Below are 18,084 nucleotides of genomic sequence, written 5' to 3'. Positions count from 1 at the left end.
TGTCCTCCGTCATCATCACGTAGGACTTGTACAAATATAGACACGAAAACATAAAAATACAAGTATTATAATCTGTAGAAGAATATAAACAGGGGCTTAGCCTATTGCAAAATAAAGAACACATTCATGACACATGCCATTGAGTTTTGCTTTGTTGAAGAATAAGAGTTAATCTACTATTGCGATGAGTATATGGGTTTCATGGAATAAATGTCGAGGAACACAAGCAAAGAAACGCACAAGAAATAAGGTCACACAAGGAAGATGTCTGCATGTCTGTCATTTTTATTGAAAAACATATATTATTTATTTTTAAAACTACTTACGATATTAGTATTAGTACTACCAGTAGTAGTAGTAGTATTAAAGTTACCAACATCAAAATGAATACCTGAACAAAATGCAATTTAAAATTACAAGTATCCATTCCCATCAAAGTAAAGCAACCTTATCCTATCAGTCTCTGAAACGCATCATTTCTTTCTTGTTCATGAGGACGCATGAAAACTGTGAGTTATAGACACTACATTGCGTTCCCTATAATCTTTTTGTCACGAGAAAAAATATTGCTGTCTCTTTCGCCCTCGTTTTGACAATAAAGTACCTATGCTTCAGACAGAGCAAACGTAGTACCGGTAGTATATATATGTAGAGAATTTATATACGGTGATCTTTTGACTAATCCTTCTCTCTGTACCGATCAGAATAACAAACGGCAATCACTCATTGACGATCTGAAACATAATTGCAAGATCTCTTGTTTGTTTCAGCGGGCTAACTGTGAAACGGAAGCCAGTCACATAGATGCCATGTTTATTATTTGATATTAATCTCTACTTACCTTTCTTCTCCCTTCTTCATCCTGAAAGAAAAGAAAGTTTGTGTGAAGCTTTTGTCGCCAGGAATTCGAATAAATTAAAAATATAAATGTAAAACATCAAAACACATGTACCATAATATACACGAGTAAAAACATGGTCCAACACTATTGTGAAAGACTCGTTTCATGCCACATATCTTTGAGTTTTGCCTTTCTCAATGATAAGCGTTAATCTATTGTGACGAACATCTGGATTTTGTGAAATAAACGCCTAGGAAAACAAGCAAAGAAACGTACACGACATAAGGTCACTTACGAAGATGTCAGCGTGAATATAATCTTTTCCTAAAATAAATTTAATATAATTCAAATGCTGTTATTTAATTTTAAAAATACATTGTATGTTTAATTTGCATAGCTCTTAAGAGACTCAAAACAAGTATTTGAAACAAAATGTAATCTACAAATTCTCCTTGTTCTTTGTGTAAAATAAAGTTTCTTTTCTCTGCCAATAACTGAAACTTATCTAATATAATGGACAATTTGACCAATATGAGCACTGTACTTTTAAGGAATAACGAGAGTTTCATGACCTGTACGTATTTAATGAAAGGTCCTGAAAAAATTTCTTTAAGGCAACCTTGATTTGTAACGGAAAATTTAGCGTTCAATCGGTGGATCTAAGGGAATTGTCACAAATCCGAGTGAGCAGATCCTGTTTTAATGATCCCATGAATACAGCCTACATTTGTGTGTATCTGGGTGTTTGGGATGTTTAACGAAACTTTAACAATTTTAGTTATATTACTTCGATGTGTGCAGTATGAAAGTTTAAAGTGATGTCTGGCACTAGGTCACTATGATGTCGACACGTAGTACTATGCTCCCACAAGTCGCTCTATCCTGACACCATGCCGAACTGATTTAACAGGAACGTTTTAACGTTGAGTTTAGCCGGCGTTCGAACCAGAATCCGATGCATACGCTCTAACAAGACTAAATTTCCGATCGTATTTGTTTTCCTATTTAGCATTAGAACATTTCTTGACAAAACATCATATTATGTCTACTAGATCAATTTATTTTGATTTAAAATAACGATAAAGGTATAATATTAGGCGGGAAGGATTGAAAATGTGTAAGATTATTTTGTGGATTTTGTCAAGTGGTTTTTCATGACAAAGTACGCGAATAAGATGAACTTATGCTATGTCTCTTCCGTTATATTCTATAAAGTATATGTTTTTCTACTATTAGGCGGAAGATCTTTTAATTTTTCTGCATTCAGTTATAATTTCCTATTTCAGAAGTCTTTCTTTTAGATTAGGCTTAAAAAGACATTTACCTAATCGACTCAGACTCTTTATGTAGCTTTCATAGAAAAACCTGTTAATATTTCAGGTTTTTTTTTTTGTTGTTGTTTTGGGGCTTAACGCCATTTTTCAGCACACGATAGGCTATACATGGCGGCCAGTATTAATGGTGGAGGAAGAACCCGGGAAAACCCCGGAAAGAACCACCGACCCACGAGAAGCTACTGGCAAGCTTTCTCACATACCCACATTGACTGAATCCTAGACTCGAACCGCCGCAGACAGAGGTGAGATGGCAGTGATCCGTAACGGAGAGCGCTTTAGACCACTCGGCCACTCGGGGCCCCTATTTCAGGGGTACTTTTCTAAATGTGTTCGAAATATATATACAACTAGCTGAATTGGGATATTTCTTTCCTGGTTTATTTGCTTTTTGAAATCTATTAATTACATCGCAGGTCAAGCATATTGGCGCCAGATGTGCTCTTATTTCTTTTGGTTTGAGTTCTTTTAAATATTTTAGCATGACTCGATCGCACCCTTTTTATCGTCGCGATGATCTCTGTAACATATATCGTGGTGCTTCGCGACGGCATCGACGCCGTTGTAGGGTTCCTGACCTGGTTGTGGCTAATCGTCTTCATCCAGTTGTTGATCTAACGGGTTCCATGACTCTGTGTATCTATGTCCTGGCAACATCCACCCACCTCGATGTCTTGGAAGTTCTCAACGAGGGCATGGACATCTATGGCCCCCACCCCAAGAAAAGTTCGATATCCCCATTCTTTACATTATCCCAAGCACATATTTCTTTCCACTTGAAGGTCCACGCATCTCGCATTGAGCTCACAATGTCTGCAATGATGCAGATTCTATACAGATTGCTCTACATTTTAGTGTCCTGTTGTTTGATGAAGTGTGTTTGGTTGGAACCGCAGGCAGCACACCTGGATTGGAACATGAGTGTCCTATGTTTGGTGACCAACTCGAGAGGGTTCACACTCTCCTTCTTGGCTTTACACTTGAGACACCACGAGTCCATGGTACTAAAGAAGATCTAAAAGTGTTTCGAAGGGTTATTTCCCTCTGTGTCTGCCCTGGTTGTAATTCAATTCGTACCATCCACAGTTGCTATCGTTGACGTTTTGAAGCTGAAAGGGTTTATAGACTGCTCCTGTATGTAACGAGCGGAGATATCGTGCAACCTCATCGGGTGGAAGCGAACCAAATGAACCGAAATAGTCTACATCGCTAGAACGAGGATCATTCACGATAGCGACCCAGTGGGAGTCCTGTCCATTGTAATAATTTTGAAGATTGATGATACAGCTCTCATAGGAGTTTGTCAGTTCAGGAAGTTGGTTATGAAATCAGACGCATCGGAAAGAGGGAGAAGCAAAGAGATCTTTGAGATCAAAGTTGCCTAGAACTTTTTTCTGTTGTCGGAAATCCCTTTTACATGCAGATGGAGATCCTCACCGATACCGAATATAACTGGCAGTGAAGATTTGGCAGAGGAGAGATACATCCTTCTTGCTTGGACACCTGTGCCGAGGATGGGTTCAGGATGATGACTTTCCGAGCTGTCTTGTGTTTGGCCAAGGAAGTGGTTTGAGGCTAGGTCAGCATGCGTCTATTGGGTCCGAGGAGGTAAGAAGCTTTGAGTTGGATGGAGGGAGGTATTTTATGAGTGGCAGCTAGAGCGATACTTTTTTTCTGCTGTGGAGACAGCGTAACATCCGCTGAAATGTACGGCATGATGACGTAATATGTCATGCTACTATATTTTTATTTTTATGGACCAGAGGCTCGTTTTCAGCTCAGGCCGCTGCTCATGGTAGCTTTTGGAGTTGCTGCGGTGATGGGCTGCGCAGCTGCAGCCATTCATAAGGGGCTATGACGTTAGCGACTAACTTGGGAACCGAGATTTGGAGGAAAGGAACGATTGTGGTGGCAAGGGAGACTCCGTTTTGTCGTCTGCGCTGAGGAGTTTAATTTCTAAGCATGTTGTCTATACAAGGACATTCATTTTTCCATTAAGTACGTGCAACGCCATGAATAGGTATGAGGTCTCCAGCGCGTAGCAAACACAATCAGCTCCTGGAACCACCGTCCATCGGATTTCGATATCGGCTGGGACGTCTTAGATACGTTCGGTGTGTTTGGAGACATCAAAGTGGAATATGTCACGTGTGTGCCCGTATCGACGTCTTGATACTTCTGCATGTGCTCCGTCATCATCACGTAGGACTTGTACAAATATAGACACGAAAACATAAAAATACAAGTATTATAATCTGTAGAAGAATATAAACAGGGGCCTAGCCTATTGCAAAATAAAGAACACATCCATGACACATGCCATTGAGTTTTGCTTTGTTGAAGAATAAGAGTTAATCTACTATTGCGATGAGTATATGGGTTTCATGGAATAAATGTCGAGGAACACAAGCAAAGAAACGCACAAGAAATAAGGTCACACAAGGAAGATGTCTGCATGTCTGTCATTTTTATTGAAAAACATATATTATTTATTTTTAAAACTACTTACGATATTATTATTAGTACTACCAGTAGTAGTAGTAGTATTAAAGTTACCAACATCAAAATGAATACCTGAACAAAATGCAATTTAAAATTACAAGTATCCATTCCCATCAAAGTAAAGCAACCTTATCCTATCAGTCTCTGAAACGCATCATTTCTTTCTTGTTCATGAGGACGCATGAAAACTGTGAGTTATAGACAACTACATTGCGTTCCCTATAATCTTTTTGTCACGAGAAAAAATATTGCTGTCTCTTTCGCTCTCGTTTTGACAATAAAGTACCTATGCTTCAGACAGAGCAAACGTAGTACCGGTCGTATACATATGTAGAGAATTTATATACGGTGATCTTTTGACTAATCCTTCTCTCTGTACCGATCAGAATAACAAACGGCAATCACTCATTGACGATCTGAAACATAATTGCAAGATCTCTTGTTTGTTTCAGCGGGCTAACTGTGAAACGGAAGCCAGTCACATAGATGCCATGTTTATTATTTGATATTAATCTCTACTTACCTTTCTTCTCCCTTCTTCTTCCTGAAAGAAAAGAAAGTTTGTGTGAAGCTTTTGTCGCCAGGAATTCGAATAAATTAAAAATATAAATGCAAAACATCAAAACACATGTACCATAATATACACGAGTAAAAACATGGTCCAACACTATTGTGAAAGACTCGTTTCATGCCACATATCTTTGAGTTTTGCCTTTCTCAATGATAAGCGTTAATCTATTGTGACGAACATCTGGATTTTGTGAAATAAACGCCTAGGAAAACAAGCAAAGAAACGTACACGACATAAGGTCACTTACGAAGATGTCAGCGTGAATATAATCTTTTCCTAAAATAAATTTAATATAATTCAAATGCTGTTATTTAATTTTAAAAATACATTGTATGTTTAATTTGCATAGCTCTTAAGAGACTCAAAACAAGTATTTGAAACAAAATGTAATCTACAAATTCTCCTTGTTCTTTGTGTAAAATAAAGTTTCTTTTCTCTGCCAATAACTGAAACTTATCTAATATAATGGACAATTTGACCAATATGAGCACTGTACTTTTAAGGAATAACGAGAGTTTCATGACCTCTACGTATTTAATGAAAGGTCCTGAAAAAATTTCTTTAAGGCAACCTTGATTTGTAACGGAAAATTTAGCGTTCAATCGGTGGATCTAAGGGAATTGTCACAAATCCGAGTGAGCAGATCCTGTTTTAATGATCCCATGAATACAGCCTACATTTGTGTGTATCTGGGTATTTGGGATGTTTAACGAAACTTTAACAATTTTAGTTATATTACTTCGATGTGTGCAGTATGAAAGTTTAAAGTGATGTCTGGCACTAGGTCACTATGATGTCGACACGTAGTACTATGCTCCCACAAGTCGCTCTATCCTGACACCATGCCGAACTGATTTAACAGGAATGTTTTAATGTTGAGTTTAGCCGGCGTTCGAACCAGAATCCGATGCATACGCTTTAACAAGACTAAATTTCCGATCGTATTTGTTTTCCTATTTAGCATTAGAACATTTCTTGACAAAACATCATATTATGTCTACTAGATCAATTTATTTTGATTTAAAATAACGATAAAGGTATAATATTAGGCGGGAAGGATTGAAAATGTGTAAGATTATTTTGTGGATTTTGTCAAGTGGTTTTTCATGACAAAGTACGCGAATAAGATGAACTTATGCTATGTCTCTTCCGTTATATTCTATAAAGTATATGTTTTTCTACTATTAGGCGGATGATCTTTTAATTTTTGTGCATTCAGTTATAATTTCCTATTTCAGTACTCTTTCTTTTAGATTAGGCTTAAAAAGACATTTACCTAATCGACTCAGACTCTTTATGTAGCTTTCATAGAAAAACCTGTTAATATTTCAGGTTTTTTTTTTGTTGTTGTTTTGGGGCTTAACGCCATTTTTCAGCACACGATAGGCTATACATGGCGGCCAGTATTAATGGTGGAGGAAGAACCCGGGAAAATCCCGGAAAGAACCACCGACCCACGAGAAGCTACTGGCAAGCTTTCTCACATACCCACATTGACTGAATCCTAGACTCGAACCGCCGCAGACAGAGGTGAGATGGCAGTGATCCGTAACGGAGAGCGCTTTAGACCACTCGGCCACTCGGGGCCCCTATTTCAGGGGTACTTTTCTAAATGTGTTCGAAATATATATACAACTAGCTGAATTGGGATATTTCTTTCCTGGTTTATTTGCTTTTTGAAATCTATTAATTACATCGCAGGTCAAGCATATTGGCGCCAGACGTGCTCTTATTTCTTTTGGCTTGAGTTCTTTTAAATATTTTAGCATGACTCGATCGCACCCTTTTTATCGTCGCGATGATCTCTGTAACATATATCGTGGTGCTTCGCGACGGCATCGACGCCGTTGTAGGGTTCCTGACCTGGTTGTGGCTAATCGTCTTCATCCAGTTGTTGATCTAACGGGTTCCATGACTCTGTGTATCTATGTCCTGGCAACATCCACCCACCTCGATGTCTTGGAAGTTCTCAACGAGGGCATGGACATCTATGGCCCCCACCCCAAGAAAAGTTCGATATCCCCATTCTTTACATTATCCCAAGCACATATTTCTTTCCACTTGAAGGTCCACGCATCTCGCATTGAGCTCACAATGTCTGCAATGATGCAGATTCTATACAGATTGCTCTACATTTTAGTGTCCTGTTGTTTGATGAAGTGTGTTTGGTTGGAACCGCAGGCAGCACACCTGGATTGGAACATGAGTGTCCTATGTTTGGTGACCAACTCGAGAGGGTTCACACTCTCCTTCTTGGCTTTACACTTGAGACACCACGAGTCCATGGTACTAAAGAAGATCTAAAAGTGTTTCGAAGGGTTATTTCCCTCTGTGTCTGCCCTGGTTGTAATTCAATTCGTACCATCCACAGTTGCTATCGTTGACGTTTTGAAGCTGAAAGGGTTTATAGACTGCTCCTGTATGTAACGAGCGGAGATATCGTGCAACCTCATCGGGTGGAAGCGAACCAAATGAACCGAAATAGTCTACATCGCTAGAACGAGGATCATTCACGATAGCGACCCAGTGGGAGTCCTGTCCATTGTAATAATTTTGAAGATTGATGATACAGCTCTCATAGGAGTTTGTCAGTTCAGGAAGTTGGTTATGAAATCAGACGCATCGGAAAGAGGGAGAAGCAAAGAGATCTTTGAGATCAAAGTTGCCTAGAACTTTTTTCTGTTGTCGGAAATCCCTTTTACATGCAGATGGAGATCCTCACCGATACCGAATATAACTGGCAGTGAAGATTTGGCAGAGGAGAGATACATCCTTCTTGCTTGGACACCTGTGCCGAGGATGGGTTCAGGATGATGACTTTCCGAGCTGTCTTGTGTTTGGCCAAGGAAGTGGTTTGAGGCTAGGTCAGCATGCGTCTATTGGGTCCGAGGAGGTAAGAAGCTTTGAGTTGGATGGAGGGAGGTATTTTATGAGTGGCAGCTACAGCGATACTTTTTTTCTGCTGTGGAGACAGCGTAACATCCGCTGAAATGTACGGCATGATGACGTAATATGTCATGCTACTATATTTTTATTTTTATGGACCAGAGGCTCGTTTTCAGCTCAGGCCGCTGCTCATGGTAGCTTTTGGAGTTGCTGCGGTGATGGGCTGCGCAGCTGCAGCCATTCATAAGGGGCTATGACGTTAGCGACTAACTTGGGAACCGAGATTTGGAGGAAAGGAACGATTGTGGTGGCAAGGGAGACTCCGTTTTGTCGTCTGCGCTGAGGAGTTTAATTTCTAAGCATGTTGTCTATACAAGGACATTCATTTTTCCATTAAGTACGTGCAACGCCATGAATAGGTATGAGGTCTCCAGCGCGTAGCAAACACAATCAGCTCCTGGAACCACCGTCCATCGGATTTCAATATCGGCTGGGACGTCTTAGATACGTTCGGTGTGTTTGGAGACATCAAAGTGGAATATGTCACGTGTGTGACCGTATCGACGTCTTGATACTTCTGCATGTCCTCCGTCATCATCACGTAGGACTTGTACAAATATAGACACGAAAACATAAAAATACAAGTATTATAATCTGTAGAAGAATATAAACAGGGGCCTAGCCTATTGCAAAATAAAGAACACATCCATGACACATGCCATTGAGTTTTGCTTTGTTGAAGAATAAGAGTTAATCTACTATTGCGATGAGTATATGGGTTTCATGGAATAAATGTCGAGGAACACAAGCAAAGAAACGCACAAGAAATAAGGTCACACAAGGAAGATGTCTGCATGTCTGTCATTTTTATTGAAAAACATATATTATTTATTTTTAAAACTACTTACGATATTATTATTAGTACTACCAGTAGTAGTAGTAGTATTAAAGTTACCAACATCAAAATGAATACCTGAACAAAATGCAATTTAAAATTACAAGTATCCATTCCCATCAAAGTAAAGCAACCTTATCCTATCAGTCTCTGAAACGCATCATTTCTTTCTTGTTCATGAGGACGCATGACAACTGTGAGTTATAGACAACTACATTGCGTTCCCTATAATCTTTTTGTCACGAGAAAAAATAATGCTGCCCCTTTCGCTCTAGTTTTGACAATAAAGTACCTATGCTTCAGACAGAGCAAACGTAGTACCGGTCGTATACATATGTAGAGAATTTATATACGGTGATTTTTTTACTAATCCTTCTCTTTGTACCGATCAGAATAACAAACGGCAATCACTCATTGACGATCTGAAACATAATTGCAAGATCTCTTGTTTGTTTCAGCGGACTAACTGTGAAACGGAAGCCAGTCACATAGATGCCATGTTTATTATTTGATATTAATCTCTACTTGCCTTTCTTCTCCCTTCTTCTTCCTGAAAGAAAAGAAAGTTTGTGTGAAGCTTTTGTCGCCAGGAATTCGAATAAATTAAAACTATAAATGCAAAACATCAAAACACATGTACCATAATATACACGAGTAAAAACATAGTCCAACACTATTGTGAAAGACTCGTTTAATGCCACAGATCTTCGGGTTTTGCCTTTCTCAATGATAAGCGTTAATCTATTGTGACGAACATCTGGATTTTGTGAAATAAACGCCTAGGAAAACAAGCAAAGAAACGTACACGACATAAGGTCACTTACGAAGATGTCAGCGTGTATATAGTCTTTTCCTAAAACAAGTTTAATATAATTCAAATGCTGTTATTTAATTTTAAAAATACATTATATGTTTAATGTTTATAGCTCTTAAGAGACTCAAAACAAGTATTTGAAACAAAATGTAATCTACAAATTCTCCTTGTTCTTTGTGTAAAATAAAGTTTCTTTTCTCTGCCAATAACTGAAACTTATCTAATATAATGGACACTTTGACCAATATGAGCACTGTACTTTTTAGGAATAACGAGAGCTTCATGACCTCTACGTATTTAATGAAAGGTCCTGAAAAAATCTCTTTAAGGCAACCTTGATTTGTAACGGAAAATTTAGCGTTCAATCGGTGGATCTAAGGGAATTGTCACAAATCCGAGTGAGCAGATCCTGTTTTAATGATCCCATGAATACAGCCTACATTTGTGTGTATCTGGGTGTTTGGGATGTTTAACGAAACTTTAACAATTTTAGTTAAATAATTTTGATGTGTGCAGTATGAAAGTTTAAAGTGATGTCTGGCACTAGGTCACTATGATGTCGACATGTAGTATTATGCTACCACAAGTAGCTCTATCCTGACACCATACCGAACTGATTTAACAGGAACGTTTTAATGTTGAGTTTAGCCGGCGCTCGAACCAGAATCCGATGCATACGCTTTAACAAGACTAAATTTCCGATCGTATTTGTTTTCCTATTTAGCATTAGAACATTTCTTGACAAAACATCATATTATGTCTACTAGATCAATTTATTTTGATTTAAAATAACGATAAAGGTATAATATTAGGCGGGAAGGATTGAAAATGTGTAAGATTATTTTGTGGATTTTGTCAAGTGGTTTTTCATGACAAAGTACGTTAATAAGATCAACTTATGGTATGTCTCTTCCGTTATATTCTATAAAGTATATGTTTTTCTACTATTAGACGGAAGATCTTTTAATTTTTGTGCATTCAGTTATAATTTCCTATTTCAGAACTCTTTCTTTCAGATTAGGCTTAAAAAGACATTTACCTAATCGACTCAGACTCTTTATGTAGCTTTCATAGAAAAACCTGTTAATATTTCAGGGGTACTTTTCTAAATGTGTTCGAAATATATATGCAACAAGCTGAATTGGGATATTTCTTTCCTGGTTTCTTTGATTTTTGAAATCTATTAATTACATCGCAGGTCAGGCATATTCGCGCCAGACGCGCTCTTATTTCTTTTGGCTTGAGCTCTTTTAAATATTTCAGCATGACTCGATCGCATCCTTTTTATCGTCGCGATGATGTCTGTAACATATATCGTGGTGCTTCGCGACGGCATCGACACCGTTGTAGGGTTCCTGACCTGGGTGGGGCTAATCGTCTTGATCCAGTTGTTGATCTAACGGGTTCCATGACTCTGTGTATTTATGTCCTGGCAACGTCCACCCACATCGATGTCTTGGAAGTTCTCAATGAGGGCATGGACATCTATGGCCTCCCCAAGAAAATTTCGATGTCCCCATTCTTTACATTATCCCAAGCACATATTTCTTTCCACTTGAAGGTCCACGCATCTCGTTTCGAGATCACAATGTCTGCAATGATGCAGATTTTATACAGATTGCTCTACAGTTTAGTGTCCTGTTGTTTGATGAAGTGTGTTTGTTTGGAACCGCAGACAGCACACCTGGATTGGAACATGAGTCTCCTGTGTTTGGTGACCAACTCGAGAGGGTTCACACTCTCCTTCTTGGCTTTGCACTTGAGACACCACGAGTCCATGGTACTAAAGAAGATCTAAAAGTGTTTCGAAGGGTTATTTCCCTCTGTGTCTGCCCTGGTTGTAATTCAATTCGTACCATCCACATTTGCTATCCTTGACGTTTTGAAACTGAAAGGGTTTATAGACTGTTCCTGTATGTAACGAGCGGAGATATCGTGCAACCTCATCGGGTGGAAGCGAACCAAATGAACCGAAATAGTCTACATCGCTAGAACGAGGATCATTCACGATAGCGACCCAGTGGGAGTCCTATCCATTGTAATAATTTTGAACAATGATGATACAGCTCTCATAGGAGTTTGTCAGTTCAGGAAGTTGGTTACGAAATCAGACGCATCGGAAAGAGGGAGAAGCAAAGAGATCTTTGAGATCAAAATTGCCTAGAACTTTTTTCTGTTGTCGGAAATCTCTTTTACATGCAGATGGAGATCCTCACCGATACCGAATATAACTGGCAGTGAAGTTTTGGCAGAGGAGAGATACATCCTTCTTGCTTGGACACCTGTGCCGCGGATGAGTTCAGGATGATGACTTTCCCAGCTGCCTTATGTTTGGCCACGAAAGTGGTTTGAGGCTGGTTAGCATGCGTCTATTGGGTCCGAGGAAGTAACAAGCTTTGAGTTGGATGGAGGGAGGTATTTTATGAGTGGCAGCTACAGCCATACTTTTTTTCTGTTGTGGAGACAGCGTAACATCCGCTGAAATGTACGGCATGATGACGTAATATGTCATGCTACTATATTTTTATTTTTATGGACTAGAGGCTCGTTTTCAGCTCAGGCCGCTGCTCATGGTAGCTTTTGGAGTTGCTGCGGTGATGGGCTGCGCAGCTGCAGCCATTCATAAGGGGCTATGACGTTAGCGACTAACTTCGGAACCGAGATTTAGAGGAAAGGAACAATTGTGGTGGCAAGGGAGACTCCGTTTTGTCGTCTGCGCTGAGGAGTTTAATTTCTAAGCATGTTGTCTATACAAGGACATTCATTTTTCCATTAAGTACGTGCAACGCCATGAATAGGTATGAGGTCTCCAGCGCGTAGCAAACACAATCAGCTCCTGGAACCACCGTCCATCGGATTTCGATATCGGCTGGGACGTCTTAGATACGTTCGGTGTGTTTGGAGACATCAAAGTGGAATATGTCACGTGTGTGCCCGTATCGACGTCTTGATACTTCTGCATGTCCTCCGTCGTCATCACGTACGACTTGAGAATAATTTCGGGTAAAGACCTCGACGTTGCATTGGACTTCTCGTTCTGTGTATAGTCTGTAGTTAATGCGGACGTGAATGGTAGATTGAGGGTTGTTGTTACAAATATGCTTGCTTTGAGTTCGTGGATGAAGAGAATTACGCTGCGCTGCCAGATGAAAGGAGACGATGACGTGCCTGGGAAGTTCACTGCCTTGGTTGGTAGCAGAGACAACCATGTGATGATGAATTGTCCATCTGCTCAAGCTGCTGCTCTGTGCATGTAATGGGTCTCTTTCTAGAACAAGTGGATGGTTGACACCTCGGAAGATTTTGCGGATATCTGGACACACTCCGAAGAGGCTGCTAAGAGGAAGAAACATGCTGATCTCGTGGCTAGTATCGGGTGGAATAGGTCAAGCTAAAAATCCGACATTGTAGTTTACATTACGTGTGAAAGAGAAATTGGGCCCGATCAAGGCTACGGGCACTGCATATGCATTGCCCATAGTTGCCACAGTAGTAATATTAGGAGCAGTAGGAAATTTGATGCTCACTCCCTCGCCTGTGTTGGTATCTCTAAACCACTACTTGTCCGTGGCGGACAATCTCGTGAAGTCATCGCTGAAGATGATCAAGCCCAGGATAGGACTGGCTTGAGGTAAGTAGCCAATTATTAGTTAGACGGTCTAATTGTTCAGTTTGGTTTGAATAACATCTACCCGTTATTTTGGAGCGTGACTTGGTTATTGGCGGCATAGTCTCCGCCTGCTGCAATCTCTAATTTCCCTGGACTTCCATACATACTTTATGGGAAAACACATACACATACTCGTCTCGTATCTCTATGTTTTAATGGGTTCTGGCGCCGAATTGGTGATGTGAGTGTACTTTTACTCAGCGTACTCGTACTCGGTGGTGTAGTCGTCCACGGAAGTATCATCATTGAGACGCAGATAGACGGAAGTGAATCTCGAATACACGATGCTGTGCCAGAGAAGTTGGATAAAAAAGATTATACTTATCTGGATGTTATTGCGCCCAAATAAGGGGCTGGTGTCATTACCTTTGTGTCCTGCTAAATTTTCTCGGGTTGCTCGCTTGCATTTTTTCGAAGAACCTTCTTAGCCTCCATGGACACTGACATCTCCGGCACGGGAGGTGGTATTGTTGCTGGTATAGCCAATGGCATGATTGTGTTAGCTATTTTCTGGTTGCTCTGCTGTTCCCGTCTAGGAGGCTAGACCGGTGGCTCTCGCTTCGGCGGCCTTGAGAGGGATGGGAGCGGCTTTGCCTGAAAGGACTGCTTGCATGTCAATCGACGTGGAATAAATCACAATGAAAGCAAAGCCAACGGTATACAAGGATTAGTGGGTGATCGGACAGCCGATGCGGAGACTATTGTAGTCGGTGATGATAACGGTTAAATCTCCCTCGTAAAATACATTTTGTAAATTAGTCGATCAGTGCTAAACCCTATGATAGATCTGATGGAGTTAGCGATGTTGAATCCAATGATATAATTTATATCGATGGTGATGCGGGTCCATCAGTTGCCTGCGATCAGTTGTGAGATTTTCGTGGCAATGTCGGTGATGTATCCATGTGGGGGGGGGGGGGGAGATCATGATCATTTTTTATTGAATATAGTGCGACGAAAACCGATTGTTGTTGGCAGTGACATTGAAGAAGCTGTTCTACATTTTGGCGGAGATGAGAGCGATTTCGTACGACAATTGGTGTTAGAGTTGCAACGGATGATTATATCACACCGTTGACGTCACTGACTTGGAGTCAAACAACGTCGTAGAATCGGTAAGAGTCATTACATCCTTAGTCCTCGTACAAAATGCAATACTGACAGGAGGTGACCAGATGCTGGTTCAGAGACGGTCGAGGATTTCCACTCTTTCGTTGTCAACGTCCTCACCCAAATATTTCGCTTGTTTTAAAGATATCAACAGTTTGAGAATCGAGACTATGTCGGCGTGCTTGTGAAAGTAGCGGGTACTGTCTCCCAGACGGAGTCCTAGTCACTTGATGTCTTTGTTTCCATTTCTCGAGTTCATTTTGCTGCCCCTTTTTCATTAGGGGGTATACTGGAGACTAGATAGGCATGCTCCTTCCTCGAGAAGGCGTAGGAACCCTTCTTCATTACTTTGCGTCTCAGACCCTCCAAGCGTTGTGCTAATCTTTGCGCTAGTTTTGTCTGATCGATGGGTTAGTCGAGCTTTATTTCCATGGGATTGAGTTCAATGTCTTATTTGATAGGAAACCTGATCACTTTAGCGACCAGTTGTCCCACTTTGTCTTCGATGATGCGTTGACGTATGGCTGCCAGCTGGAAGATAAACCTCTTGAGTACCTCCTCGCGTTCATGACGCGTGGAGTCTTTTTCGAACGACCTGGCTCATACACTAACCGGACAGTTATAATTTGTCAAAGCCTTTGCAATAGCGCTCCGGAACGATCTCGTTATCGTGATGATATGTCATAAAATCGTGTTTGTAGGACGACGTTTCTTCGGTAATCTTTACATTTTTCGGAAGAGATGCCCCTGAAGTGGTCTATCGCAATAGCATCGATTATCCATTCCCGAAAACAGGAAGAAGCATCCCGTGTTACGTCGATTATAGTTAGGTATGTCGTATTACTATTATGTTAGATAAAGACTGTTGCATCGTTTGTGTCGCGACAAGGAAAAGAACTAGCAGATTTTATTCATATTCTCGCTTTCAATTTTAATGTCGTCAAGTACGACGATTTTGTGCAAATATGAATCCACGTTTTCCATGGGCTGAATCTCGTCTGGATTGGCTATCATAAAAACGTCTCTAGCAGTGTCATTACCGTCAATCGAATCTCCGAATTTGTGCAACGTGTGTCCTGATGCGGATCGTATTGGAGTATGTTATTCAGAAGCATGTTCCAGAGGAGATTGGTTTTTCCACGTCTGGTGGGACCCACCATCATGCTATAACATTCCGGCATAATACAATGATGAGGAGTATCTGGTTTTATTCTTAGTGTCGTAGTTAATTACGTTCATAATTTATATAAAATGTTGTACACTCCCTTTGGGACATTGATCGGATCTGGAAATGATAGCTCTTTGGATACAGACAAAAATCAATTGCTCTGTAGATTCCATGAATGGTCACCTCAGTCTAAGCGGCCATAGTCTGACCAATCTCGAGGACGAGAGGTATCCTCCCGGAAACGTCAATGTTGCTCGCTGGTCTCATGTGGCTAAGCTAGCACATACTAAATTTACTTCCTGCGGTCACAGCGGGGTCTTCTAAGCATGTAAGAGCTTCCGATCTGGATTTGGCTCTGGTGTGCAAGTATGACAAGTATTATAGAACGGGTGGGGTCATTGCAGGTGATGTCTCCGGCACCACGTCCAATAATTCAAAATAATCCAAGGCAAATGATCGTCAGCGTTGTACTCACCACGAGATCGAACGTGGTCTACCATTCTGAAACGCTGAAACTTTCCATCTACATCGATAGATATGCCAGTGGAAACTACAGCCCGATCAACATTCACACAGTAGAAGGGTTGTGCGCGAGACATACGGTGAATTAGTATGAGATGATCGTCAATGATCAATGATGCCATCTTCAACACGTACAGGGTCGTCACATCGATGAAAAATAATACTTTGCATGGACTTCCTACTTCCTGGCCCATCACGGAGGATACACTCAGTTAAAATAGTTCAGAGGTACTAAGCTGTATTCGAAAGGTGGAACTCTTGCAGGAGATCTCGCCATCCGAAGAGTTAAGGTGACCGATTTACCCTCGACGGGGACACCATCCTAGGACAGTGATATCATTTACAAGTAATCATGGACTATACACTGTTACGTGCAGGAGGATCCAAGACTGGAGACCTCAATATGGGCTAAAATACAATTTTAATGCAGCCCATGCCCATAAACACCACCAACGTCGCCAATAAACTGTAAGTATGCTGGCGCCGAGTAAAAACAACGTGGGCATTATTTAGGCGCTGTCTGGAAATAGGAATAACCGAAATGGCATTTCCGTATCTGCCTAGTCGGAATACTCCACTCAGCACCAAGCCTACTTCGCCTTTTCCTCACACGTGTTTCAGGCTAGTGCTGTAAGCGAATAGGCCACCAGCAAATTCACGACTAATTTCTGGATTCAGATACAACTTCATTTTGCCAGGTCGATGTGGAAATTTCACGTGCGTGGAAGCGAGTGAGGCATGGAGAGAATGCTGATGTGACGTCTCGGAAGCATCAGACAGTACCACCGATGTGATTTACATCTGATATACTGCCATCGGACTGTCGATGTTAGAATTTTACATCATAAACACCTGATCAAAATACTCCATCTTTAAGTTGTTAGCGCTGAACGTGGAACCCACTAATCCCACTAATCCTGGCTTGAGCTATTTATAGACATTTACTTTCGACGATCTTGTATAATAGAGATGCGAGTTGCCACAGAATTGAACCCGTTACTGTGTGACGAGGATTACAGACAGTTGGCTTCTTATTCAGGCAATGACTAGCACGTGCTGATTCAGATGACGCGAGTGCATGAAACGTTAAACGAGGTCAGAAAGATGAGTAGTTTTTCCGTGAAAAGCCTACCAACGTTGGAAAGAGGACGGGGTCAAACGGTCTCATCTGTCGGTGTGAAGCATGCGGCTGACATTTCTACTAAAGGCTATTGATCAATACTGGATGGTCTTCAAATTTTCAGCGCGGTTAGTCAAAACCATAAATACGTCGTCCAAAATATCATACAATAATTACACCCATATCTCGTGGGTCTCATGGTAAATGCAGGTCAAACGATGGCGATTGGTATGAAAAGAAGAGGAGAAAGCCCACAAAAGTTCACAAGCGCATGAACAGTGTGATCTCTCGGAAACGTTGTCGCAGGTATTGAGCTCTGTGTGGATCTGTCAACAAATATATGGTTTACAGCCGGCTGGACTTGAATACGAAGACCCGAATATAATCGTGGCGGTGATGACACTGACAATCGCGCAGTGGAAAGAAATGACGAAATTTCAGAGATGAGGCACCTATGTTTGAGAACAATATGGCTACGGAAGTGCCTTTTAACGTGATCATATTTAGCAGGTATGGGAAGATCGAACCCGATGCATTCGCGGCTCCCTACGCGTGTTTAGAATATTTTCAGCAAAGGAGATTAAACGAAAGCTGATTGATGTGTTTTAGAAAAGGAAGTGTTCTTCCACGATAAAATTTTCGTATATGTTC

The 18,084-nt window shown here is 40.7% G+C and overlaps 1 protein-coding gene across 10 annotated transcripts in view; it reads right to left on the bottom strand.

Moving 5' to 3' along the window:
* The window catches only part of LOC149784409 (uncharacterized), a 176,243-nt gene that overhangs the window by 126,966 nt on the left and 31,193 nt on the right, over window positions 1-18,084 (bottom strand). For 2 of the 10 annotated variants that reach the window (XM_089932466.1, XM_089932464.1), the window contains 2 exons: window positions 5,201-5,221; window positions 812-862 (listed from right to left, as the gene is read on the bottom strand). The exons of 6 other annotated variants lie outside the window; for them this stretch is intronic. In XM_089932466.1, coding sequence (XP_089788592.1) covers window positions 827-862; window positions 5,201-5,221 — 57 coding nt within the window. In that variant the 3' untranslated portion in view covers window positions 812-826. Of the gene's footprint in view, window positions 1-811; window positions 863-5,200; window positions 5,222-9,509; window positions 9,580-18,084 lie in introns of those variants that run through there. 2 more of the 10 variants (XM_089932465.1, XM_089932467.1) reach the window with 2 other exon arrangements.

The sequence above is a fragment of the Sinohyriopsis cumingii genome, chromosome 14, assembly GCF_028554795.1.
Source record: "Sinohyriopsis cumingii isolate HCF-2022 chromosome 14, ASM2855479v2, whole genome shotgun sequence".
NCBI lineage: Eukaryota > Metazoa > Mollusca > Bivalvia > Unionida > Unionidae > Sinohyriopsis > Sinohyriopsis cumingii.
The sequence above is the reverse complement of the archived record's forward strand: the minus strand, read 5'-3'. Positions and strand labels throughout refer to the sequence as shown.